We start from the raw sequence: 26,693 nt of genomic DNA, 5'->3' as shown, positions 1-26,693 counted from the left end.
TGTTCCTGGCGCCGCGTTTCTCTCTCCTCTCGCTTCTCCTCCTGCTCCCTAAACATTGCCAAGACTGTAGCTGGATCCATCTCCCACAATGACACCACGTGTGAGGCGTGTGAGTAATAACGGAATGTCCAGACAGTGATTTACGTGCAACCAAATAATTTGTTTTATTAATATTATTAGTTACACAATAAAATAAGAAAAATGAAAAAGAATGGCGTGAGGGAGGGGGTGCTGGAATATATAATAACAAAAAGAAGGGTTCGTATTCTCCTTAGTCCTCTTCACGATATCCCCGGACATAAAAGGGATAAAAACAGAAAAGAAAACGTTAATGCGTATTCCAACACCGTGCCAACAAATAAAAACAAAACAAGCCAACGCTTAGTGTCTCCCTCAGGCCCAGTAACCCCGCCTATGCTTTCAAGGACCAACCCCGAACACAGTAGCACGTTCCCTTTAGTCTGCAAAGCCCTGCCCCTGTAGTCAGTGAACACCAATCCCAAACTGACATGTGTCCTTACAACTCACTTGACTTCAGTGGTTGGAATTTACATACTAACACTTTCGTCCCTCATCAAGGTGACGCCCCTCATAAAGATGACTTTTGTCATGGTCACGAGACCTTGGTAAGGGAAGTCCCGAGTTGGTTTGATGCCTTCTACTGTCGGGAGGCTGAATTACAGACTGAAACCCCTTTGACTCATCAGATGTTGTTTTTTTTTTTTTTTTTAAAGATACAATTCACGATTGCCAAATAAATAGTAAATATGCTGTACAATATATAGGCTTTTTAATATATAACAAGCTGTCATGTGTGTTTTTTCAGTTGCTGTGAAGAAACATACCAGTAACTACTGCATATACTGTAAGGCATTGAATAACATTTTTATTAAACAATTAATTATTGGTCTGAGCAAAACCATTATATTTTCTAATCAAGTCAATCTCTAATTTTAAAGTAATGCAAACGGACCCTGTCATATTTTAGTTTTATTTTATATTCTCAAACCACAATTCTCTCTTGAGATAACATATTAAATATTTTTTGAAGTTGTGGGGCACTTTGCAAGGAATAGGCAGGTTTTTTTTTTCTCCTTTCAATCTACAAAGGTAATAATGTGCTGATCTAACATTGCCTTTAGGCTATTACCATTACCATTTAAGTAAATATTAAATATACCAGTATGGTGTTTCCAGACGTTAACTTTTTCTTTATTTTTTGGAACTCTTTCCCACTTATGAACAGGAATTAACCAAGTTCTTGAAATGTAATAGTCTAGACCAGGGGTCTCCAGCCCTGGTCCTGGAGAGCTACAGGGTCTTCAGGTTTTCGTTTCAGCCGAGCTCTCAGTTACTTAATTGCACCAATTATTGGCTTAATTAGTCAAGATTAACAGCTGTTCCAGATATTTAGCCACTGATGATGTAAAGACACCTAGAAATCCTGCAGGATTGGGGCTCTCCAGGACCAGGGTTGGAGATCCCTGGTCTAGAGAGAAAGCCCTCATTTTAATTGTTGTAATGTTTTACCTTTACATTCTTTGAAGAAAGCAATTGGGATAGTTCAATAATGAAAATGGAAGTTAGATCTGGATTGTTGTCTTAATCTATTTCATAAAAGCCCACCGATTTAGGATGATATATCACATGCAATCCTCCTCCAAAGCAGATCTGTATGATGTCAGCTTTTGTAATAGCTAAGGTTTTGTGCATTCTTAAAAAAACAACAGGTGGTACAAAATAGCCGCTTTATAAACCCAATGTTGTGGGATCAATTTCAACCTGGCTCTGAGATGGGATTCGAGCCACGTATTAAGGGGTAGGCTATAGTCTACAATCACTGCAGCTTTACATAATGGGAAAAATGCCACTTGTTAAAAGCAAAAGATTTAAAAAGAAACCAGTATGTGCTAAATAAATAGTATATATACACATCACTCCATGTGGCAGGGTGGAAGCCTGCACAGGTAGATACTGCAGGGTGTGTTTTTATTTTGTTTGGCAGAGATGGGGTTAATTCCATCCCTGCAGAATACACGTGTGGAATGTGGCTGGGTGTTGATTGAATGATTGATCATCAATCAAGTCTCAGCCACATGGTATAAAAACAAGGAGAAGTAGGGAGGTAAAGGCTGTGAGTAGCAGGGTATGCTCACAGCTAAAGCACTAGAATAGCGGTTTGATGTTTCTTTTTATTTGTGTAGTTGTTTTGTTTCTTTAACACTTTTGTTTTTGTTAATAAATACACGCTTTTGCGCTTATACTGCACATACTGCTTATACTGGTTACTGAGGGTAACCAGCGTGGGCTGTGACACTACCCTTTCACACTCCATTTAACTGAATCATTAGAATAGGCTAGGGTTTTTTAAGAGATCATTCTGTGCTATTTTGCTTTACTATATCGTTAACAGTAAGTATGTTTTATATTTATTTTTCTATACCATATGTCCCAAATGTATTTTTAATTTTAACTTGGTCACACCTCTATTAAAATACAATGACACCCACCTTATGCCACAGACACATTTGTTGTAAACCCTCATAGAAAAAGCAGGTAAATAAAAAATGTTATCGTATTAAAAAGGAACCATAATAGCATACCATTTACAACGTGTCTTTTATGTTGTAAACATAGTTAATGTTTGTCTAATATTTATAGCACCAGTTATTTGGGATTCATGGTATTTCTGTGATTTCTGGTGCTCGGTCAGTGACAAGAGCTAAACATTGAATTCCATGTATACAGTGAAGGAATTTGATATTTCTTGTGCAGTAATTTAGATAACAGGCATCTGGTTTAAGTTAGCAACAGCAGAGTGGATTTACAACAGTCATGCAAGAAGTGCAGCTGGATGCCCGGTACTAACACCACTTGTTTAAGAATACATATTGCGCTGCAGTCTAAACGCAAACTCTTTTGTTTGAGTGGCATAAATATAGGAGTTAACAGAAATATGATTTACATATCTGTTATGGTGCATCTGAAATAATAAAACTTTGTATCAAAGTTTCCTCCTGCTTATTAATTTACTCCCCTTTTTATAAACATGTAGTGCAATTTTGTAATTTGTTTTTATTAGTGGTACTTTATGTAAGCTATATATATATATATATATATATATATATATATATATATATATATATATATATATATATATATGTACAGTACTGTGCAAAAGTTTTAGGCAGGTGTGAAAAAATGCTGTAAAGTAAGAATGCTTTCAAAAATAGACATGTTAATAGTTTATATTTATCAATTAACAAAATGCAAAGTGAATGAACAGAAGAAAAATCTACATCAAATCAATATTTGGTGTGACCACCCTTTGCCTTCAAAACAGCATCAATTCTTCTAGGTACACTTACACACAGTTTTTGAAGGAACTCGGCAGGTAGGTTGGCCCAAACATCTTGGAGAACTAACCACAGTTCTTCTGTGGATTTAGGCAGCCTCAGTTGCTTCTCTCTCTTCATGTAATCCCAGACAGACTCGATGATGTTGAGATCAGGGCTCTGTGGGGGCCATACCATCACTTCCAGGACTCCTTGTTCTTCTTTACGCTGAAGATAGTTCTTAATTTGCAGAAATGCAGCCCCAAACTTGCAAGGAACCTCCACCATGCTTCACTGTTGCCTGCAGACACTAATTCATGTACCGCTCTCCAGCCCTTCGGCGAACAAACTGCCTTCTGTTACAGCCAAATATTTCAAATTTGGACTCATCAGTCCAGAGCACCTGCTGCCATTTTTCTGCAACCAGTTCCTGTGTTTTCGTGCATAGTTGAGTCGCTTGGCCTTGTTTCCACGTCGGAGTTATGGCTTTTTGGCCACAAGTCTTCCATGAAGGCCACTTCTGACCAGACTTCTCCGGACAGTAGATGGGTGTACCAGGGTCCCACTGTTTTCTGCCAATTCTGAGCTGATGGCACTGCTGGACATCTTCCGATTGCGAAGGGAAGTAAGCATGATGTGTCTTTCATCTGCTGCAGTAAGTTTCCTTGGCCGACCACTGCGTCTACGGTCCTCAACGTTGCCCGTTTCTTTGTGCTTCTTCAAAAGAGCTTGGACAGCACATCTGGAAACCCCTGTCTGCCTTGAAATTTCTGCCTGGGAGAGACCTTGCTGATGCAGTATAACTACCTTGTGTCTTGTTGCTGTGCTCAGTCTTGCCATGGTGTATGACCTTTGACAGTAAACTGTCTTCAGCAACCTCACCTTGTTAGCTGAGTTTGGCTGTTCCTCACCCAGTTTTATTCCTCCTACACAGCTGTTTCTGTTTCAGTTAATGACTGTGTTTCAACCTACATATTGAATTGATGATCATTAGCACCTGTTTGGTATAATTGTTTAATCATACACCTGACTATATGCCTACAAAATCCCTGACTTTGTGCAAGTGTACCTAGAAGAATTGATGCTGTTTTGAAGGCAAAGGGTGGTCACACCAAATATGGATTTGATTTAGATTTTTCTTCTGTTCACTCACTTTGCATTTAGTTAATTGATAAATATAATCTATTAACATGTCTATTTTTGAAAGCATTCTTACTTTACAGCATTTTTTCACACCTGCCTAAAACTTTTGCACAGTACTGTATATATATATATATATATATATATATATATATATATATATATACAGTGCCTTGCAAAATTATTCAGACCCCTGACCAATTCTCTCATATTACTGAATTACAAATGGTACATTGAAATTTTGTTCTGTTTGATATTTTATTTTAAAACACTGAAACTCAATTATTGTAAGGTGACATTGGTTTTATGTTGGGAAATATTTTTAAGAAAAATAAAAAACTGAAATATCTTGCTTGCATAAGTATTCAACTCCCACACATTAATATTTGGTAGAGCCACCTTTCGCTGCAATAACAGCTTTAAGTCTTTTGGGGTAAGTATGTACCAGCTTTGCACACAGTGTCAAAGCGATTTTGGTCCATTCTTCTTGGCAGATTTGCTCCAGGTTGTTCAGGTTGGTTGGACGACGTTTGTGGACCGCAATTTTCAAATAGTACCACAGATTCTCGATGGGATTGAGATCAGGACTTTGACTGGACCACTGTAGGACATTCACCTTTTTGTTCTTGAGCCACTCCAATGTTGCTTTGGCCTTGTGCTTGGGATCATTGTCCTGCTGAAAGGTGAATTTCCTCCCAAGCTTCAGTTTTTTAGCGGACTGAAGCAGGTTCTCTTGCAGTATTTCCCTGTATTTTGCTCCATCCATTCTTCCTTCAATGCCCAGTCCCTGCTGATGAGAAGCATCCCCACAGCATGATGCTGCCACCACCATACTTCACTGTAGGGATGGTGTGTCTTGAGGTATGGGCAGTGTTAGGTTTGCGCCACACATAGCGCTTTGAGTTTTGGCCAAAAAGCTCTATCTTGGTCTCATCTGATCACAAAAGCTTTTCCCACATCGCAGCTGGGTCACTCTCATGCTTTCTGGCAAACTCCAGACGTGCTTTCAGATGGTACTTTTTGAGTAACGGCTTCTTTCTTGCCACCCTCCCATACAGGCCAGTGTTATGCAGAGCTCTTGATATGGTTGACTGGTGCACCATTACTCCACTCCCAGCCACTGAACTCTGTAGCTCCTTCAAAGTGATTGTTGGCCTCTGTGGCTTCTCTCACAAGTCTCCTTCTTGTTTGAGCGCTGAGTTTTGAGGGACGGCCTTTTCTTGGCAGTGCCTGGGTGGTGTGATGCAGCTTCCACTTCCTGATTATTGATCCAACTGTGCTCACTGGGATATCTAAACACTTGGATATTATTTTGTACCCTTTCCCTAATCTATGCATTTGTATTACTTTATCTCTAACTTCTGTAGAATGCTCTTTGGTCTTCATTTTCCTTCAGATTCACAGCCTGACCAATGATCCTTCAACAGTGGGGTTTTTATCCAGAAAATGTGACAGCAACTTTAATGGTTCACAGGTAGAGGCCAATGGTAAGGTAATTGTGTCCTCGTTAGGGCAAATCCTTTCATCGGTGTAAACTGGGAGCTTCCACAGCACAGGGGTTGAATACTTATGCAAGCAAGATATTTCAGTTTTTTATTTTTCTTAAAAATATTTCCCAACATAAAACCATAAAACCTTACAATAATTGATTTTCAGTTTCAGAGTGTTTTAAAATAAAAAATCAAACAGAACGAAATTTCAATGTACCATTTGTAATTCTGTAATATGAGAGAATTGGTCAAGGCACTGTGTGTGTATGTGTGTGTGTATATATATGTATATGTATATATATATATATATATATATATATATGCAAATAAAGCATTACAAGAGCCAATCAAATCGCGTGAAAGTTGCTTAACAACTTCTACATTCACAACGTTTTAATAGTCAAAATACAGTAGCTGTATACATGTTTCACCCATTTTGGGGCTCATCAGTACAGCGCAACTGTATTTTGACTTCAGAAAGGCTCAGGAGAGTAAGTAAAAACAAGTAGCTTTCGAGTTAAGGTGAGTGACAGCAATAAATTTAAAAACAAATGGGTTGTAGGGAGATATGCAAATAAAGCATTACAAAAGCTGTGAATGTAGAAGCTGTTAGGCAACTTTCACGCAATTTGATTGGCTCTTGTAATGCTTTATTTGCATATCTCCCTATAACCCATTTGTTTTTGAATTTATTGCTTTCACTCACCTTAACTCGAAAGCTACTTGTTTTTATATATATATATATAGAGAGAGCGAGAGAGCGAGAGCGAGCAATGTTTGTTAATTTGTGTACCATATTTCAATGATTGCCCTTTTCCCCACTCAGACCCATTGCTTACTAAATATCTATTTTGTATTACCGAAGTGGATATCAGGTATCAAAATCTATACAAAAGTTTTTATTGAGCAATCCGTGCCACATTATAACATCACACATTTATTAATGAATTACTAATAAAAAAATTCTATCTTTTTGTTTAGGATGCAGGTGAAATGGTGCGCTCCTTTGTTGGTGGACTGGAGCTTATTGTTAATTTGTTAAAGTCTGATAATAAAGAAGTGCTTGCAGGTGTATGCGCTGCCATAGCCAAAATAGCCAAAGATGAAGAAAATCTGGCAGTAATAACAGATCATGGAGTTGTTCCAATGCTGGCCAAATTGGCAAGCACTGTAAGTAAACTGACATTTTTTGTTTTTGTTTAATCAAGTTGTATGTTTATTTTTTCACGGTTAAAGCAGAAACTTGAATGTTTACTGTCTTTGGAATTGACAATATCTGGGATTGCAGAAATGAATTTGGAAAAGCACATATCAGGATTGTCTTGCTTTTTTTTCTGCAGACTGATGATAAACTGCGTCGTCACTTGGCCGAGGCTATAGCTCGGTGCTGTATGTGGGGCAGCAACAGAGTTTCCTTTGGGGAGGCTGGTGCTGTTGCCCCTCTAGTGCAGTACCTGAATTCACAGGACACTTCAGTCCACCGAGCAACAGCACAGGCCCTTTTTCAGCTTTCAAGAGACCCAAACAACTGCATTACCATGCATGAAAATGCAGTGGTGAAGGTGAGTTCCAAAACATAAATCATTTAATAAACTTGGGGTTTCATGCATGTAAATATATACGGTAAACAATAAGAATTAATAGTTAATAAATAAGAAAATAATAGTTATGAATAGAAAATACTAAGATACTAAGAAAACATAAATATATGAAATTAGTAGAAGAGGATGCTGTGTGTTATAAGCTGCTATAACCACAGAAATCAGCAGATGGTGGCCCTTATTTTTTAAACAAGGAGCCCCTATGACCTCAAGCTTCGATTCAGCTGCATTTGTTATTTATTAATTTTTTTTTAAACCAAGAAATAAAGGACAAAAGAATAATTGTATTTAAAAAGAACACCAATATGCTTTTCTTGTTGCTGTAGCAGTTTGTTGCTGGTTTTCTTTTAGTTTTTTTGTTGTTCAAAATCTTATCATGACATTGATGGTGTCATTTGTATGACGCACAGTACTGTACAAGACTTATACCCCACCTGCTAGAGTATGTTACATTATTGCATGCTGACCCATTAGATGACAATAAGTGCACGCAAGGCACTATGCCTCACTGTCTTGTTTTAAAAAGTGGAGAATGGAGTGGATTAAACAGAACATTGTGAAAAAAAATGTAAATGTTACATACATGTGTCACATTTTAAATAATCAAAAAAGTAAAGGTTTAATTCTGCTTGAGAGCATTATTAAAAAAAAAAAAATATATATATATATATATATATATATATATATATATATATATATATATTCCTTTTATGAGAACCAACAATATGAATTGTTTCAAGAGTTGTTAATTATAGATTGCTATCACTAAAGGTATTGATATGTTTGTTTTTTTTTAAATACAGTCGTAGATGTCAGTCTTAGTAATGTCTTGTTTTTCAACATTTCTTGTTTTAATTTGTTGGTTTGTTAATGTAGCTAATGTAACCAAAATACTACAAAAATGACATGAAAAAAGTCTTCTTTACAAGATTCTTCCTTTATTTTATGTTCTTCAATTACATAATTTACTGTATGTTCTAACAGTGACCAAAAGTTCAAAAAGCTCTGCTTTTGTAGATATATCAGATGGAAAAGAAACTCCTCGAGGGTTATGTTTCTGAAAATAATAATAATTTGAAATATTAATACATGTAACTAATATAAAGACATTGACAAATGAATCCGAAAAAAGATAGAAACATGGCTAAATATTCTTCTAGTCATGCGAGTTCAGAAAAGTAAACATTGCACAGTATGCCTAGTGCCATTTCTCTTGTACACTTTAAATACCATGAGAAAGAAATTCAAATACTGTATCTTGGGCAACTGTTGCTATTAGTTACATTTGAAAGTGGAAGCAACATTCTGTCTTAGCTTGTTTTTTGGCAGGGCTGAGGAAGTGTTGTCTAGAAAGAAAACATAGACAAATTTAACACCTGACTTGGAGACAATATGTTCCTGCTGTGTTAGAACAGATTTACGGTGGTTAAACAATGGTGACTCTTACAACGGACCGTGTGGAGCAGATGTATCAAGTTGCTAATTGTAAATAAATATCCATTTTAATGGGGAAAATCAATAGATTAAAATATATAATGACATACAGGATTGCACATAGTTAACAATAAAGACCTGGTACAGTAAAATTGAAGACTGCAGATAATTATTTCCATAAAGTACAATAAGAGTAAACATTTCAATTGAAGTAGTATGTGGTGATATTTGATTGTCTTGATAATAATAAATGTCTGCATTCTGTGGTATTTCATTGATTAAATGTTCACCGTTCCATGTGAAGGTTTTTGGTAGAGATTTCATAAGTAGGGCCCTGTGAAATTCACGGGAGAATTAAAACGTCAGGACTAACCTGCAATTCAGTCCTAAGCCTCCAGATGTCTGTGTAGCCACTCCAGCTAAACTGATCTAAAGAATAATTAAGGAATCAACACTTTAAATTCTGGATAATTAGAAAATACCCCCTAATTACGAGGGACAATTATGGCCATTTAAGAAATTGATGCATTTAAAGAAAAAGCTTACCTCAAGACTTGCTGTTTTAGATAAAATGGATGCACCAACAAACTCAAGAAGCATTTCTTTGAGAGATCGCACTCAGCAATATCCACCTGGTGTCTCAGCTCTCCCTGATTGCAACGCATGGTAAGGGACTAGTGGATCTTATACAGTGGTTTGAAATCCGTAACGTTATAGTTCATCAAACGCTTAATAAAGTTACACAATTGCTAAATACATACAGAGCACAGCACAAATGCCACTATAAACAAACAGTGTGTTCAAACTTTCCACAAAGTTTATGGAAAATTGATGAGTTACTACAACCCTGATCAATGCAGAATAAAACCATGTTTTACTCAACCAGCTCACAAGTTTCTGAAGGCAGTAAGGATTTTCTAACTAGTTTGTAGTTTGGATAAAGAAACCCTCCTGTTAGATTCTATTCCAGGCTTTGATGCTTACTGTAAATCAGGAATGGAGGGATATCAGCAATATGCAAAAGGAAATGGTAGTGGAATTTGTTCCCAAGTATATTTTAATCTGTGCTTTAGCTAGTACTGCCTTGACATTGTATGTGTTTCAGCAGAACCCATCATTTTAACTATCGGTATTCCAAAAGAGTTCTATCCAATTTCCAAAAGTCATTTTACAGAATATTTTAAGTTAAACTTATAACAAAACTGGGTGAAAGTTTCCTCTTTAACTCTGAGTGCCAGATCCATAAAATATGGTGACTGGTAAATATCTGAATGGAAATATCTTACCCTGTAATTACCACACAATTTATTTATTTATTTATTTGTTTCTGTTAGTAATGTACAAACCCTGCGCGGAGCCAATTGCTGTACAAAGAACATGTATAATAGTGGCACATCAAACAAGACATTGTTTACACACGGTTAGAGAAGATATTGAAGAAACAAATATGTCGGGATGAAGAATGTCCTTTAGAAAGTTCCATCTCAATTGGATATCTTCCCATATGTTGTTGATGCTGCTCACAGCTTTTGATATTGAGATGATTAAATAATTCAGACCTCATTTCCTTGGTATTATACTATTAATACTCGTGTGCAATCGCAGGTATACTCGTGTGGAATCGCAGGTATTATAACTGATTACAATAATAACATACTTTCGTTAATAAGACTGTCAAAAACACAGTGATGTTATTTTAAAACTTACTGCGTGGTCAATTTTGTACAGTAGTTCCTTTAAGATACAGGATGTCATCAAGAGATAAGAATAACAAGATATCCTCAAGTGAACTATGTCAGTAATATCTTAGCCATTGAATTAATAAACGTGGGACTTCATGCGGGATACTGTCTTTTATGGATTAAAGCTTTGAGCTTGAATATGAACAGCTCTTACTTTGAGTTATCTATCAGTGCACAGGTTTTTTTTATTAACAATGGAGGTATGTATTTAAGTGGAAAATGAACATATCGTGTGACTGAGTAAAATAATTCAGGACGTAAAAATATGTTATTTCACTATATAATATATATATATATATATATATATATATATATATATATATATATATATATATATATATATATTGTATACAGACGTGCTCAAATTTGTTGGTACCCCTCCACAAAAAACGAAGAATGCACAATTTTCTCTGAAATAACTTGAAACTGACAAAAGTAATTGGCATCCACCATTGCTTATTCCATATTTAATAGAAATCAGACTTTGCTTTTGATTTTTTATTCAACATAATATTGTAAATAATAAAACAAATGAAAATGGCATGGACAAAAATGATGGGACCGCTAACCTAATATTTTGTTGCACAACCTTTAGAGGCAATCACTGCAATCAAACGTTTTCTGTAGCTCTCAATGAGACTTCTGCACCTGTTAACAGGTAGTTTGGCCCACTCTTCCTGAGCAAACTGCTCCAGCTGTCTCAGGTTTGATGGGTGCCTTCTCCAGACTGCAAGTTTCAGCTCTTTCCATAGATGTTCGATAGGATTCAGATCAGGACTCATAGAAGGCCACTTCAGAATAGTCCAATGTTTTGTTCTTATCCATTCTTGGGTGCTTTTAGCTGTGTGTTTTGGGTCATTATCCTGTTGGAGGACCCATGACCTGCGACTGAGACAGAGCTTTCTGACACTGGGCAGTACGTTTCGCTCCAGAATGCCTTGATAGTCTTGAGATTTCATTGTGCAGATTCAAGGCACCCTGTGCCAGGCGCAGCAAAGCAGCCCCAAAACATAACCGAGCCTCCTCCATGTTTCACTGTAGGTATGGTGTTCTTTTCTTTGAAAGCTTCATTTTTTCGTTTGTGAACATAGAGCTGATGTGACTTGCCAAAAAGCTCCAGTTTTGACTCATCTGTCCAAAGGACATTCTCCCAGAAGGATTGTGGCTTGTCAATATGCATTTTAGCAAATTCCAGTCTGGCTTTTTTATGTTTTTCTGTCAAAAGTGGAGTCCTCCTGGGTCTTCTTCCATGGAGCCCACTTTCGCTCAAAAAGCGACGGATGATGCGATCAGAAACTGACGTACCTTCACTTTGGAGTTCAGCTTGTATCTCTTTGGCAGTTATCCTTGGTTCTTTTTCTACCATTTGCACTATCCTTCTGTTCAATCTGGGGTCGATTTTCCTCTTGCAGCCGCGCCCAGGGAGGTTGCCTACAGTTCCATGGACCTTAAACTTCTTAATAATATTTGCAACTGTTGTCACAGGAACATCAAGCTGCTTGGAGATGGTCTTGTAGCCTTTACCTTTACCATGCTTGTCTATTATTTTCTTTCTGATCTCCTCAGACAACTCTCTCCTTTGCTTTCTCTGGTCCATGTTCAGTGTGGTGCACACAATGATACCAAACAGCACAGTGACTACTTTTCTCCATTTAAATAGGCTGAATGACTGATTACAAGATTGGAGACATGTGTGATACTAATTAAAGAAACTAATTAGTTTGAAATATCACTATAATCCAATTATTTATTATCTTTTCTAAGGGGTACCAACAAATGTGTCCAGGCCATTTTAGAATATCTTTGTAGAATAAGCAATAATTCATCTCTTTTCACAGCTTCTTTGATTTATTCTATGACATACCAAAGGCATGCAAGTATATATGATAAAATAGCTTTTAATTTCATCACTTTTCAGGAGGAATGAAGCATTATTTCAATGAGCTGTAAGGGTACCAACAAATTTGAGCATGTCTGTATATATATATATATATATATATATATATATATATATATATATATATATATATATATATATATATATATATATATATTAGCTCAAGGAGCCAGCTGCCCTATATATATGGACATTTTGTATTTTCCTTCTAGTTGATTTGGGCATAAATCAGATGCATACCAACCCCTATTTTATGATATTTTAAATCAATTTTTAATCCTTGAGAAGCTCTCACTAAATCTTCTACACCCACATGGTGCTTAATGACCTCTTATGGTTTCATTAGGACCATGAATTCATTTCAGTACCTTGTTCAGAAAGTAACTTTCCTTCCCAGTATTCGTAATGGTTTATAAGTCATTCCCTTAAGCTAGACGAGGAAATTACGTTTTGTAAAAACATTTTTTACACTGGAAAATTCATTAGTTTTTGGACAGATTTCTATTACTTAAGCTCTATAAAAGGGAAGACTGGCAAGAGAGTAAGCAAATTGCTCAATACTATTTGTAATAAGGTCACATTTTGCACAGGGGAATTGAAGAATGGTTACTTGGTGTAAGTACAATGTCATCACAATTCAAATAACTATTTACAATTTTTTTTTTCTTATGATATATGAATGAGTGCTGAATCACTTTTTCATATATTCAACACTACAGAGTGATATCATTTTGGAATCTTAATGTTGTATTCATTCAAATCCAGTGACGATTTGCACTGTTCTATATTACACCACACTTCTAAACAGATACAGTGCTTGATTTAAGGAAAGTAATTCTCTAAATATATGTATCCAATTTCATACGTTGTACTTTTTATATAAACAGAATACTCAATGAACATTCATGGAGCGCTGTGTTTATTTTGCCCTTTTCAAGGGTTTGTCGGTTTAGAGTTTTTGGATTGGCTGCTGAGTTCCATTATTATTTAGACGATAAGTATGAACTCATTAATAATAAACTGTTTTTCATCAAACCAACATAACGGAATGGTCAGGATACAGAGGGTGACAAGGAAGATGTCTTTTAATGCATTTGGCATTAAAACGTTCATCATAATAAAATGCAAAAAATTGTGGCAAACTAGCAGGGCAAACAAAAGGACAGGTCTTCATTGCTTACCCTAATCAAATATACTGTTCTAGCAACAGAATTTACAGTGGAGATATGGGCAGCCAGCCTACAACGTTAACCTCAGTTTGCAGTAGTAAAGGTAAATAAAGAAAGTCATGATTCTCTCTTACACAGCAAAGAAGTCCTACTCTCTTAGCCCCCTGACTGAGTGTTCCAGCCTCCCTTGTATTTCCAAGCAGGATGACAGTAACTGATTGCTCCGTGTTTGCTTCTTTCTGTTTGGCTCCTGCTGATCTGGCAGGTATGTGGGGAACGTGCAGCAAGGAGGCTAACCAGTGAAGGGCGTATTAGGAAATGTACATGGTATTTCTAAATATTCCAAATTTCAATTTGATATTTCAATGCAAAGAAGATTGTGCCAGTGTGGTGTACTGTTCTCTTGCAAAACAGTGGCTACTCTTGCAAGTACAGTAAGACCACAACAGCTCATTTGTATTATCATTAGAGTAATTTGAGGTCTTTTCTGGAATACACTCAAGTAGTGGTTATTAGAGGATTGAGAGAGTAGTTGAGTTATAACATGCCTTAAACATCACTTCATTAAATTGTATGACAAAATAATGTATTATTGAATACAAAAGCATTCATTTGCTTGTTATGCATTGCATTTATTTGATTTGGAACCAGAATAAATGCAAACACATCTATTGTAACTTTTATTTTTAGAAACCTAATTAAGCATTAATGATCAAGGTCTTTTACTGCCAGATAACCCATGGTATGTGGGCAAATAGCCTTATCTGCCAGTTAAGGAAACAGCTTGTCATTTAGTAAAGTTGCCATATTCCCTCTGAAATTGATTGCTGTCCAAAGGCAGCACAATTTTTCTAGTTTATTTGTTGTGCAGACAAGATTACAGCACCCTGTTGCAATGTCACATCTGTTCTCTTTTCGAGAAAACCTTTAGATATCTGTAAGACATGTCCAGCCAGAACCAGTGGTCTCTGCTCCAGAACTCCCATCATTTGTTAAAGCTAAGCTCCTGCTTTTCACATGCCTCTGGCACAATTCTAACATTGCAGACTTTACAGGGGGAGTTCTTTTTTCAGTTTGATACCTTGTATGATCTAGCAGAACAAGAGACCAATTGGGCACTGTTGTATTAATGTACAGTAGCCAATGGCAGATCTACCATAAGTACCACCACAGTTAAAGGAGTTATATCAGATGATATTTTTCAATAGATCTTACCTGTTGTGCATTTCCATTAGCTATGTACAGTAGGTCTCTAGGAAACTTGATTACTATATTTATAACTCGGCTGATGCATCACAGACTCTCCATGCCACAGAATGTGCAAGAAGCCACTGCAGAAAGGTCAGGGCAGCGTATTTATAATAATTCATAATAACATGATATCTGGAACAGTACTAGACTAAAAAACATCTGTTACTTACTTTCAGCTCTGTTATATTTTCACTCCCTGGTCAACCAGCCAGATTCATCCCCTAATGGCTGTCATACTTTACAGCCAGTGGCATGCAAACTAACTGCTTTTTTAACCTCATATGGTACTAGATATAATTTAATAAATAAATAATTTATGTATATATACAGTACTGTGCAAAAGTTTTAGGCAGGTGTGAAAAAATGCTGTAAAGTAAGAATGCTTTCAAAAATAGACATGTTAGTAGATTATATTTATCAATTAACTAAATGCAAAGTGAGTGAACAGAAGAAAAATCTAAATCAAATCCATATTTGGTGTGACCACCCTTTGCCTTCAAAACAGCATCAATTCTTCTAGGTACACTTGCACAAAGTCAGGGATTTTGTAGGCATATAGTCAAGTGTATGATTAAACAATTATACCAAACAGGTGCTAATGATCATCAATTCAATATGTAGGTTGAAACACAATCATTAACTGAAACAGAAACAGCTGTGTAGGAGGAATAAAATTGGGTGAGGAACAGCCAAACTCAGCTAACAAGGTGAGATTGCTGAAGACAGTTTACTGTCAAAAGTCATACACCATGGCAAGACTGAGCACAGCAACAAGACACAAGGTAGTTATACTGCATCAGCAAGGTCTCTCCCAGGCAGAAATTTCAAGGCAGACAGGGGTTTCCAGATGTGCTGTCCAAGCTCTTTTGAAGAAGCACAAAGAAACGGGCAACGTTGAGGACCGTAGACGCAGTGGTCGGCCAAGGAAACTTACTGCAGCAGATGAAAGACACATCATGCTTACTTCCCTTCGCAATCGGAAGATGTCCAGCAGTGCCATCAGCTCAGAATTGGCAGAAAACAGTGGGACCCTGGTACACCCATCTACTGTCCGGAGAAGTCTGGTCAGAAGTGGCCTTCATGGAAGACTTGCGGCCAAAAAGCCATACCTCCGACGTGGAAACAAGGCCAAGCGACTCAACTATGCACGAAAACACAGGAACTGGGGTGCAGAAAAATGGCAGCAGGTGCTCTGGACTGATGAGTCAAAATTTGAAATATTTGGCTGTAGCAGAAGGCAGTTTGTTCGCCGAAGGGCTGGAGAGTGGTACACGAATGAGTGTCTGCAGGCAACAATGAAGCATGGTGGAGGTTCCTTGCAAGTTTGGGGCTGCATTTCTGCAAATGGAGTTGGGGATTTGGTTAGAATTAATGGTCTCCTCAATGCTGAGAAGTACAGGCAGATACTTATCCATCATGCAATACCATCAGGGAGGCATCTGATTGGCCCCAAATTTATTCTGCAGCATGACAACGACCCCAAACATACAGCGAAAGTCATTAAGAACTATCTTCAGCGTAAAGAAGAACAAGGAGTCCTGGAAGTGATGGTATGGCCCCCACAGAGCCCTGATCTCAATATCATCGAGTCTGGGATTACATGAAGAGAGAGAAGCAACTGAGGCTGCCTAAATCCACAGAAGAACTGTGGTTAGTTCTCCAAGATGTTTGGGCCAACCTACCTGCCGAGTTCCTTCAAAAACTGTGTGCAAGTGTACCTAGAAGAATTGATGCTGTTTTGAAGGCAAAGGATGGTCACACCAAATATTGATTTGATGTAGATTTTTCTTCTGTTCACTCACTTTGCATTTTGTTAATTGATAAATATAAACTATTAACATGTCTATTTTTGAAAGCATTCTTACTTTACAGCATTTTTTCACACCTGCCTAAAACTTGTGCACAGTACTGTATATATATATATATGCTTGTTTGCTAAAAGATGTGCTTTTTTCAAATCTGAACATGTGAAATCTACATAGAGAGTGGCAGTGCACAGCAAGTACTATTTGTGGAATTATGTTAATGGATATTAAGGGAAAATGGTTATTCTTGTATACTTTATTTAATGTTTTTGTAATTTACATTATAAAGGTCTACCTTTTAATTTCCCTAAGTTGTTTGTTTAAAAAAGATGTATGTTTAAAATGCATACAAGAAAAAAAGTAGTTACAGTACTTTATCTGTTAAGAAGGAAACAAGGGACATTAACTAAATTGAAAGCAGTAATACATAACTGTGTGAAACAAGAAGATTGTCAACTTTATAGCTTGATTTGTCATCTACGCTTGGTATCTTACAGCTTTATACTGATTTGCTTATTTGTTGTCCCTTGTACAAATTCAACACATGCTGCATTTTACCGTACATAACTTCCAGAGGACTGCGGATTGTTTGCAGAAACCATCAATCCTTAAGGACAGCTTTAGCCAGCTTTTTTATAAAAAGACTCTTTCATAAGACAAGCTTTGTGAAGTAAATTGATATAAATTACAAAATGTGGGTGATCATTATAGGTAATTTTCAGCTGAAAGTATTTCAGAAAACGACTGATGCCAGCTCATGATACGTGTTTTAGGCTTAAAAGTAAATGAGAAAAACATATATTGCTACCATTTTGTGTGCATGTATGTCTCTTTTTTATTAGACTGTTGCACTAACAATACTGTTGTTGTTGTTCTGAGCTCAAGAACTGCACATAATTGTATTTTTTTCTGTACTGCAGTCACGTGAAATTCTGATACATTTTTTATAGTTGAATTAATACCGTTATAGTTTACTATTTGCAATATTTCTGGAGATGTGAGTGCTAGTTACAGGAGTTGGGTTGAAAGTGTAAACCACCCCAGGGTATGTAGCTTTCCATCTACTTGCTATCAAGTGGCGTCCAATGTACTTATTTCCCTGAATAACTGGATTCCAAGGGAAGTTTCAGTTACATTGCCTTTGACAACTTCCTAGTGACTGTAGGATCTGCAAGCAAACCTTCGGTCTTGTATAGGTTGTTTGCGAAGGTTTCGAGAGCTGAGACATTAAAAACTGTGGGCCACTGTATTCAGAGCTGTCAATGTAAACCTTTTCCTTGGGATTTACTGCTGTTTAGCAGGAAACAGCAGCCTGCTGCCTACACACTTAACGCCACAACACCTCTTTTTAAAGCTAGGTCCTTACATGCATAAGCAGCAGTGAGCTGCTTGTTGTAACGCTGCCAATATGAGAGAACATGTTTTAAAACTCTTTCCTGGAGGTCAAGAAGCCTTGGAATCTTTGGGAGCTAGACCACTGACTGGAGTTAATATTTCAAATGAGAGCAAAGTTATCAGGTTACTAAGGCTTGGCATATCTAACAAGTACTGCTTTATAGTCTGTCAGATCCCAGCTGGGAGAAAGCAGCAAAGAGAGGCACGTTCATCTTTGCCTTAACTGTGTGCTTTAGGGGACCTTATTTGGCCAAGTTTTAATAACAAGCAATGAGGCTGGCAGAGGGATACTTTTGGCACCATTCAATATCTTTTATTCTTACAAAAGAGATTTGTCCCAGTAAGTTGTATGCTTGCTGTAGATGTTTTATAGCAGCCATGCTGTGCATTTTTCTACGCTAAACCATTTCAAGAGCTGTTGCAGCCAAATGTGCAAACATTTTTATATGTACATCTATACAGATATAAAATGGAAGAATATATATACAGACGTGCTCAAATTTGTTGGTACCCTTCCACAAAAAACGAAGAATGCACAATTTTCTCTGAAATAACTTGAAACTGACAAAAGTAATTGGCATCCACCATTGTTTATTCCTTATTTAATAGAAATCAGACTTTGCTTTTGATTTTTTATTCAACATAATATTGTAAATAATAAAACAAATGAAAATGGCATGGACAAAAATGATGGGACCCCTAACCGAATATTTTGTTGCACAACCTTTAGAGGCAATCACTGCAATCAAACGTTTTCTGTAGCTCTCAATGAGACTTCTGCACCTGTTAACAGGTAGTTTGGCCCACTCTTCCTGAGCAAACTGCTCCAGCTGTCTCAGGTTTGATGGGTGCCTTCTTCAGACTGCAAGTTTCAGCTCTTTCCATAGATGTTCGATAGGATTCAGATCAGGACTCATAGAAGGCCACTTCAGAATAGTCCAATGTTTTGTTCTTATCCATTCTTGGGTGCTTTTAGCTGTGTGTTTTGGGTCATTATCCTGTTGGAGGACCCATGACCTGCGACTGAGACAGAGCTTTCTGACACTGGGCAGTACGTTTCGCTCCAGAATGCCTTGATAGTCTTGAGATTTCATTGTGCCCTGCACAGATTCAAGGCACCCTGTGCCAGGCGCAGCAAAGCAGCCCCAAAACATAACCGAGCCTCCTCCATGTTTCACTGTAGGTATGGTGTTCTTTTCTTTGAAAGCTTCATTTTTTCATCAGTGAACATAGAGCTGATGTGACTTGCCAAAAAGCTGCAGTTTTGACTCATCTGTCCAAAGAACATTCTCCCAGAAGGATTGTGGCTCGTCAATATGCATTTTAGCAAATTCCAGTCTGGCTTTTTTATGTTTTTCTGTCAAAAGTGGAGTCTTCCTGGGTCTTCTTCCATGGAGCCCACTTTCGCTCAAAAAGCGACGGATGGTGCGATCAGAAACTGATGTACCTTCACCTTGGAGTTCAGCTTGTATCTCTTTGGCAGTTATCCTTGGTTCTTTTTCTACCATTCGCACTATCCTTCTGTTCACTCTGGGGTCGATTTTCCTCTTGCGGCCGCGCCCAGGGAGGTTGGCTACAGTTCCATGGACCTTAAACTTCTTAATAACATTTGCAACTGTTGTCACAGGAACATCAAGCTGCTTGAAGATGGCCTTGTAGCCTTTACCTTTACCATGCTTGTCTATTATTTTCTTTCTGATCTCCTCAGACAACTCTCTCCTTTGCTTTCTCTGGTCCATGTTCAGCGTGGTGCACACAATGATACCAAACAGCACAGTGACTACTTTTCTCCATTTAAATAGGCTGAATGACTGATTACAAGATTGGAGACATGTGTGATACTAATTAAAAAACGAATTAGTTTGAAATATCACTATAATCCAATTATTTATTATCTTTTCTAAGGGGTACCAACAAATGTGTCCAGGCCATTTTAGAATATCTTTGTAGAAAAAGCAATAATTCATCTCTTTTCACAGCTTCTTTGCTTTATTCTATGACATACCAAAGGCATGCAAGTATATATGATAAAATAGCTTTTAATTTCATCACTTTTCAGGAGGAATGAAGCATTATTTCAATGAGCTGTAAGGGTACCAACAAATTTGAGCACGTCTGTATATATATATATATATATATATATATATATATATATATATATATATATATATATATATATATATATATATACCTAATTTGCTGTCTTTTCTTTTTTTTTATTGGAAATCTAGAATGGCGAGATTGCCAGTTTTTAATGGGTGCCAAACAGCCTAGGAATCTGGCTGCGTCCATAGATAAAAGTTTAATCTTTCATCTGTTTCTTTTCTGTATTTATCTTGCTGTAGACAATTCAGGGAATGTATTTTCCTTCTGCCTTGGCACCCAGCTAAACCACATAAATGTGCAGAGCAGCCTGTTAGGGTTGTGTATCACCAATAAAAAGATACATAAAAAATAATGCCTGGGTATAGATAAATACCCAGGCATTACAATGGCCAGTATGACAAAACTGTGATACTTTCCTTGGAATAGTGCAAAAGCTCAGATTCAATGAAACTCTAGTTGCCTTTGGTTTTTCCGCAGTAAATCTGGGATTCCGGGGTGATATGACTGCTTTACAGCCAGCAGTGACAGTAATTACCTTTTAAAGAAAATAAACAGTGCTGTGATGGTGGTGATGCAGCCAGGATGAAAAACTTCCAAGTTCAAGGAAACTGCATCAAGAAGAATACATTGCAGTTACATTGCAGTTATGTTTTAACTTGATTATGCTGAGCTTTGGGCTCAGCTTTGCTTTGTGGTCCTCTTGCCCAAACTGCATGAGATGACATCTCTCATATAATAAGAGACACCCTACACACCACATATTAACTTCTCAAATTAAGAAATTATAAAACTCCCACATACGGCATTTCATTTGGACAAATCTTGTATACCACGGGAAAGTATAGTGTTATGATGACTACCTAATGAAATAATACTAATAAATTGGGTAGGTGACATTTTAAACACAAATAAAATACAGTTGTCACAGTGTATTGCATAAGTAAATATGCAGAGTATTCACTTTATGGTAGGAAGTCAACTTGAACATTAAGTGGAGAGCCCCCCCCATCCACCCGCCCGCCCACCGTCAAATCGCACCCTGATGAATAATCAGTGTGTGATAAGGGCAAACAAGGTCTTGACTTGCAAATAAAGATAATTCCAAATGATCTTGTGAAAATAGGCTGTTGAAAGCTAACATAATACAGTACAGATTTTGATTTTGCAAGATTGATGGAACATGCCATTTTGAAACTCAGATCTACCATATGTTTTTAACTATCCAGTTTATTTTCACTGCAGGCAAGAATTAATTATGATTTTCATGTATGTTTTTAACACTCCAGTAAACATTTAATGGGTTTGAGTGTGTATACCGTATATATAGGTAACATTTGGTAAACAAGGCCCCTGATGAAATTAACCGATTTACTCTGCATGTAGTCCTTTTAAATCCAAAAAGGAACTGTCAATAATAATAATAATAATAATAATAATAAGATACACAGTATATGTGGCATGTGCTTGGCTATAAATGAGCATTCTCCAGACAAGCATACATTATTAGTATTTCTGAACTCGTCATATAGATATTACGGGAGGTAAAAACAGGGTTTTAGGATTTTTTTTTTTTTTTTTGCAGTTTTACTTCAAACAGCTTTTCAAGCATTAATCAAAATAAAAACATGTTTCTTTACTTTGCATTGGTTGTAACAGTTAGATATATTATGAGAGTAAGTTTGTGAGCAGTTTTATTTTATTATTTTTTACAAAGACTTGCTTTCATCTCAACAAGCATTAAGTAGCAAATGCTTAACTCTTCACAACTTGCAGGTTAAAAAACATTGCCTATGAATCCAATGTCTGTCTTTAATTGATGCTGCTATATTTAGCAGATTTATCATTTTATATACTATTTTAGTTTACAAAAAAATGATGCTCTATTCTAAAGTCAGTACAGATTTGTTTATTTATTTATTACTTTAGCTAAAATTGCATTTTGTTTCTCCCTTTCCATGTAACTCGTGCCAAAAGAAGCGATATTTTCGGGTTTCCGGAGATGATATTGTAGGGTTTCCGGAGAAGATATTATATTTAGGTCAAGCTTGTAGTAGAAGTAGTTTTTGTTTTAGTTTTGTCTTTTTGGTGTATGATACACACTGCTAGCAGCATGTAAAATTTGTTTTTTATTATAACATTTAAGTAAATTCAGTTTTAAATACATTCTTTTACAGATGGTTACATGTTTATTGCATTACAAAACCCAGTTTTATTCTTGTACAAAGCTGACTGACATTTTGATAGCAACTGAGATAGACATATTACTGGTGTGCATCTTCTGTAGGGACTTTGAACAAGTATATAGAATTTGTGTTGCGTATCACTTTTATATGTTTTCACATTTATAGTATACAAGAGGAGTCACAAGCACACAGGTTTTAATTCTGCAGAGGTAACAGAATATGACTTCCTATTCAATTCGTACGCTAATTGGTTTTTTTTTTAAGCAAAATCTAAAAAGAGTTGTGGAAAGACCATTAATCATGTTCATTTTGAGTTTTGGTGATTATTACAGTTTCTGTTTCCTTTCTAAACCTGCTTTTCCTCCCCCTTGTTATCGTACAGCTTCTTCTGGACATGGTTGGCTCCACAGATGAAGTGTTGCAAGAAGCAGCTGCTGGTTGTGTCGCCAATATTCGCAGGCTTGCTCTGGCCAACGAAAAGGCCAGATATGGTTAAACATATTATACCAATTCCAAAGCACTACATTACCTGCCCAGGTATCACACATTCATGATTTACTCAGTAACATTTTCTGGACAGACAATAAAGGTCTTGTATGCGGTCTAAAGCAAACCAGATGTTTTGTGAATACTAAAAAAATATATATGCTTGTTTGATCACATATGTAATAGAAGAATGCTTTGTTTCATTGGCTATTTAGAAACATGTTTAATTGAATATATTTAATTTTACAAATAAACTGAATTCTACTTTGGACAAAGATATATTTAAGCAAATCCCATTCACAATATGTTTTGCATTGTCTGGTTTATTAAAAATAAATGTTTTCTTCATTGTGTGTGGCTGTGTTATAAATGCTTTACACTTTTCTTTCTGTGCTTTAACCTGCCTAAATGCTCTGTCATCATAGTTTTGTCTGCTCATTTTTTTTCTAATCCACAAGAGAGATTAATATGAAAACAGAGGCTTCACATCTGGTATTGTTACTATAACTAACAGCACACAGCAGCAGCAATTGGAAATAATATACCTCCTCCAAAAAATCAAAGTAAAAGCAACATTTTAAAATGTTAAGTCTATGCCAAAATGTCAAACCCATGTTATTTATTCACCTGAATTGTCAAATATGCAAGAAAAAAACAACAGTAGTTAGTTATCTCCTTGCTGGCTTAAAATTTAAGTAGATTATTTTAATTACAACATTTTAAAAACAGGCCTTTGCTTTAAAGCATAATTTTCCAAAAACAATATCACAAAATTAGAATGTCACGTTGCATTTGGAACAGGACACAAAATAAATCTGCAGGTACCAGAATTAACATGCTTCAAATGTATGGAATTGTCATTAAATTATGGAAAAAGAACCAATTACAAGTAAAATGGAAAATAATTGTATAATTGCCTCACTAATTGTACTGCTGCCATGGAAATTTAAAATTGATACACATAGTCTGAGAAGTATGATATTACTCTATTGAATTATTAACAAAAACATCACATTGTGTTCTGCTTCATTTCAACTAAACCCTACTGACCCTCGGCTTTGTACCAATGTGTTTTTATTATTATTATTATTATGCACTGTATTAAGTATGTGGTGTGTGTACTGTGTTTCCCAATGAGTGGGCCAAGTTGTTATACTTTGCATATGCTCAGTGTTTGTCTGGGATTAGTACAGACGGAGAGAACAAATAGAAAATCCACAGAAGAGGTGGACGACCTGCGCGGGACAGTGTGTGTATAGAGTGGAAGAGAGTTGAATGAGAGAGGGAGACAGTGGGGGGGTTCAGGCACCGAGCCGTCGGTGCTCTGGTGAGAGACGGAGAAAGTGAGAGTGGGGGTCAGTGAGTGAAGGAAGGAGTTAGGGACTTTTACTGTTTTTGTGGCGTGGTCTTGGCCCAAACAGGGACTGTGTTAATTCTACCAATAAATTGGTTATTTATTGCACCTGGCAATGCACTCCATCTTCTGTTTCATCCTTGAGGGCACGGGTCATTATAATATATTGGCAGTATTTGAGAAACGTTGGCCTAACACTAGGAAATGGTCGTAATCACAGCCCCTAGTGTGTGTGTGAATCTAAGAACCTTCTCACTCAACTTCCTCATTTGATAAATCACATACTTTTGGTTCAAATGCACATGCGCACTCTTTTGAATGGAAATTTGATAAATATGGGCCCATTGATCCTGGTAAAGACAATAGACAAGATAACTCAATTCAATCTCTGAACTAGCAAGCCTCTACTGACTCCTATGTGCAGCAAGGCACACCTGTGGGCAGAGAAAAAAAAAAAATAACATGGTTGTAACAGGGCGAGCAGCCCTGTATATTGTTTATTTATTTTTAGATCGGGGTCTCCCCCTCCGCCCCTGTGCAGATTGTTTTGTATTGTTTATTTATTTTTATTGTATTTAAATGTATGACGGCGAGCGCTGTATGTTTTGGTATTGTTTTGTATTTTGACGGCGTAGCCATTTGTTATTATTTAGTAACGTGGATGGGAAGCCCCATCCACATGTTGTAATTAAAACTTGTGCAGAAGGTGAACCATCTCCCGAATTAATTACAGGATTAATTTTGTTGCTAATTGGGAGATGGTTCACCTTAATAAAAGCCTGCAGCTCTCGGCACTGGAGGTGGGTGTTGTAGGTGCGGAGAGAGCGAGACGGAGATTGAAAACGAAAAACGAAACTAAAAGAAAATAACATAGGAACAGTGAAGGCAATCTGCCCAGCCTGACCTGTGTTTGATTTATTTTGTGTCCGTGATTTGTTTATGTTTAAACCTTTTATTTTCGCTCTGTGAGTAAGTGTTTTTGTTTAAATATTTTATTTTTGTTTGAATTAAAACGGCGCAAGCCTTTTGAACTGCAGTACTTCCCCGGTGTCAGTATTTTTGTTCCTGCTTCTGCCTGACGTCAGACCACTCGTGATCCCTGTCACACGTGGTGTCCTGCGTTTGATAGTAGCGCCTCCAGGACGCAGGCAGAAGTGGGTACTGAAGTTTTTGTTTTTCATTTATTTTTGGATTATTGTTTGTGGAGTGAAGAGGAGGAAGAAAGATGAGAGGAGAGAGGAGGAAGAGCTGCAGAAGGCAGCTGCAACAGCGGGCACCAGGGGTTGTTGTAGTGGATGAGTGGTGCCCTGGTTGTGGGGAGTTTGGGCACACCGTGGCCATCTGCCCCACCCAATACCAGGGAGAGGAGTGGATGACCCAGATGGTCGACTGGGTCTACCAGGAGCGAGAGGGGAGAGAGCGGAAGGTGAGGAGAAGGAGGCAGAGAGGGAACACGGACCTGGAGTGGGAGGAGCCCGAACGTCCTGCGCCTAAAAGGGAGGAGCCCGAACGTCCTGCGCCTAAAAGGGAGGAGCCCAAACGTCCTGCGCCTGAGTGGGAGGAGCCCGAACGTCCACAGCCCAAGAGGGGGGAGTCGGTGCGTCCACAGCCCAAGAGGGGGGAGTCGGTGCGTCCACAGCCCAAGAGGGGGGAGCCGGTGCGTCCACAGCCCAAGAGGGGGGAGTCGGTGCGTCCACGGCCCAAGAAGGGGAAGGCCGAAGGTCCACAGCCCAGGTACCTGCCAGCAGAGGGAGAGTTCCTGCTGGTTACACCTCCACCTCTGTGGGAGGACTGTGAGTCGCTCCCACCTCCGCCAGCAGAGGGAGCATACCTGCTGGTTCCACCTCCACCGCCCTGGGAGGACTGGGTGTCGCTCCCACCACCGCCAGCAGAAGGAGAATACCTGCTGGTGCCACCTCCGTCTCCATGGGAGGACTGTGTGTCGCTCCCACCTCCGCCAGCAGAGGGAGCATACCTGCTGGTTCCACCTCCACCGCCGTGGGAGGACGACGTGTCGCTCCCACCACCACCAGCAGAGGGAGCATGCCTGCTGGGTTTCCCGCTGCAGCCTGAAGGGGAGGAGCCCCTGCCGCCTTGGCAGCCAGAAGGGGAGGAGGCCCTGCCGCCTTTGCAGCCTGAAGGGGAGGAGGCCCTGCCGCCTGCGCAGCCTGAAGGGGAGGAGCCCCTGCCGCCTTGGCCGCCAGAAGGGGAGGAGCCCCTGCCGCCTTGGCCCGCCAGAAGAGGAGGAGCCCCTGCCGCCTTTACCGCCAAGAGGAGAGGAGCAGGAGCTACCTCTACCTCCACC

The 26,693-nt window shown here is 38.0% G+C and overlaps 1 protein-coding gene across 3 annotated transcripts in view; it reads left to right on the top strand.

The window, feature by feature from the left end:
- LOC117400736 (outer dynein arm-docking complex subunit 2-like) overlaps nucleotides 1-23,387 on the top strand; it is an 86,327-nt gene extending 62,940 nt beyond the window's left edge. For all 3 annotated transcript variants that reach the window (XM_034001035.3, XM_059023217.1, XM_034001036.2), the window contains 3 exons: nucleotides 6,947-7,135; nucleotides 7,306-7,527; nucleotides 22,931-23,387. In XM_034001035.3, the coding sequence (XP_033856926.3) occupies nucleotides 6,947-7,135; nucleotides 7,306-7,527; nucleotides 22,931-23,044 (525 nt within the window). In that variant the 3' untranslated portion in view covers nucleotides 23,045-23,387. The remainder of the gene's footprint in view (nucleotides 1-6,946; nucleotides 7,136-7,305; nucleotides 7,528-22,930) is intronic.
- The last annotated feature ends 3,306 nt before the right edge of the window (nucleotides 23,388-26,693 follow it).

The sequence above is a fragment of the Acipenser ruthenus genome, chromosome 4, assembly GCF_902713425.1.
Source record: "Acipenser ruthenus chromosome 4, fAciRut3.2 maternal haplotype, whole genome shotgun sequence".
NCBI lineage: Eukaryota > Metazoa > Chordata > Actinopteri > Acipenseriformes > Acipenseridae > Acipenser > Acipenser ruthenus.
Note: the sequence above shows the minus strand (reverse complement) of the source record. Positions and strands in the feature narration are given on the sequence as shown.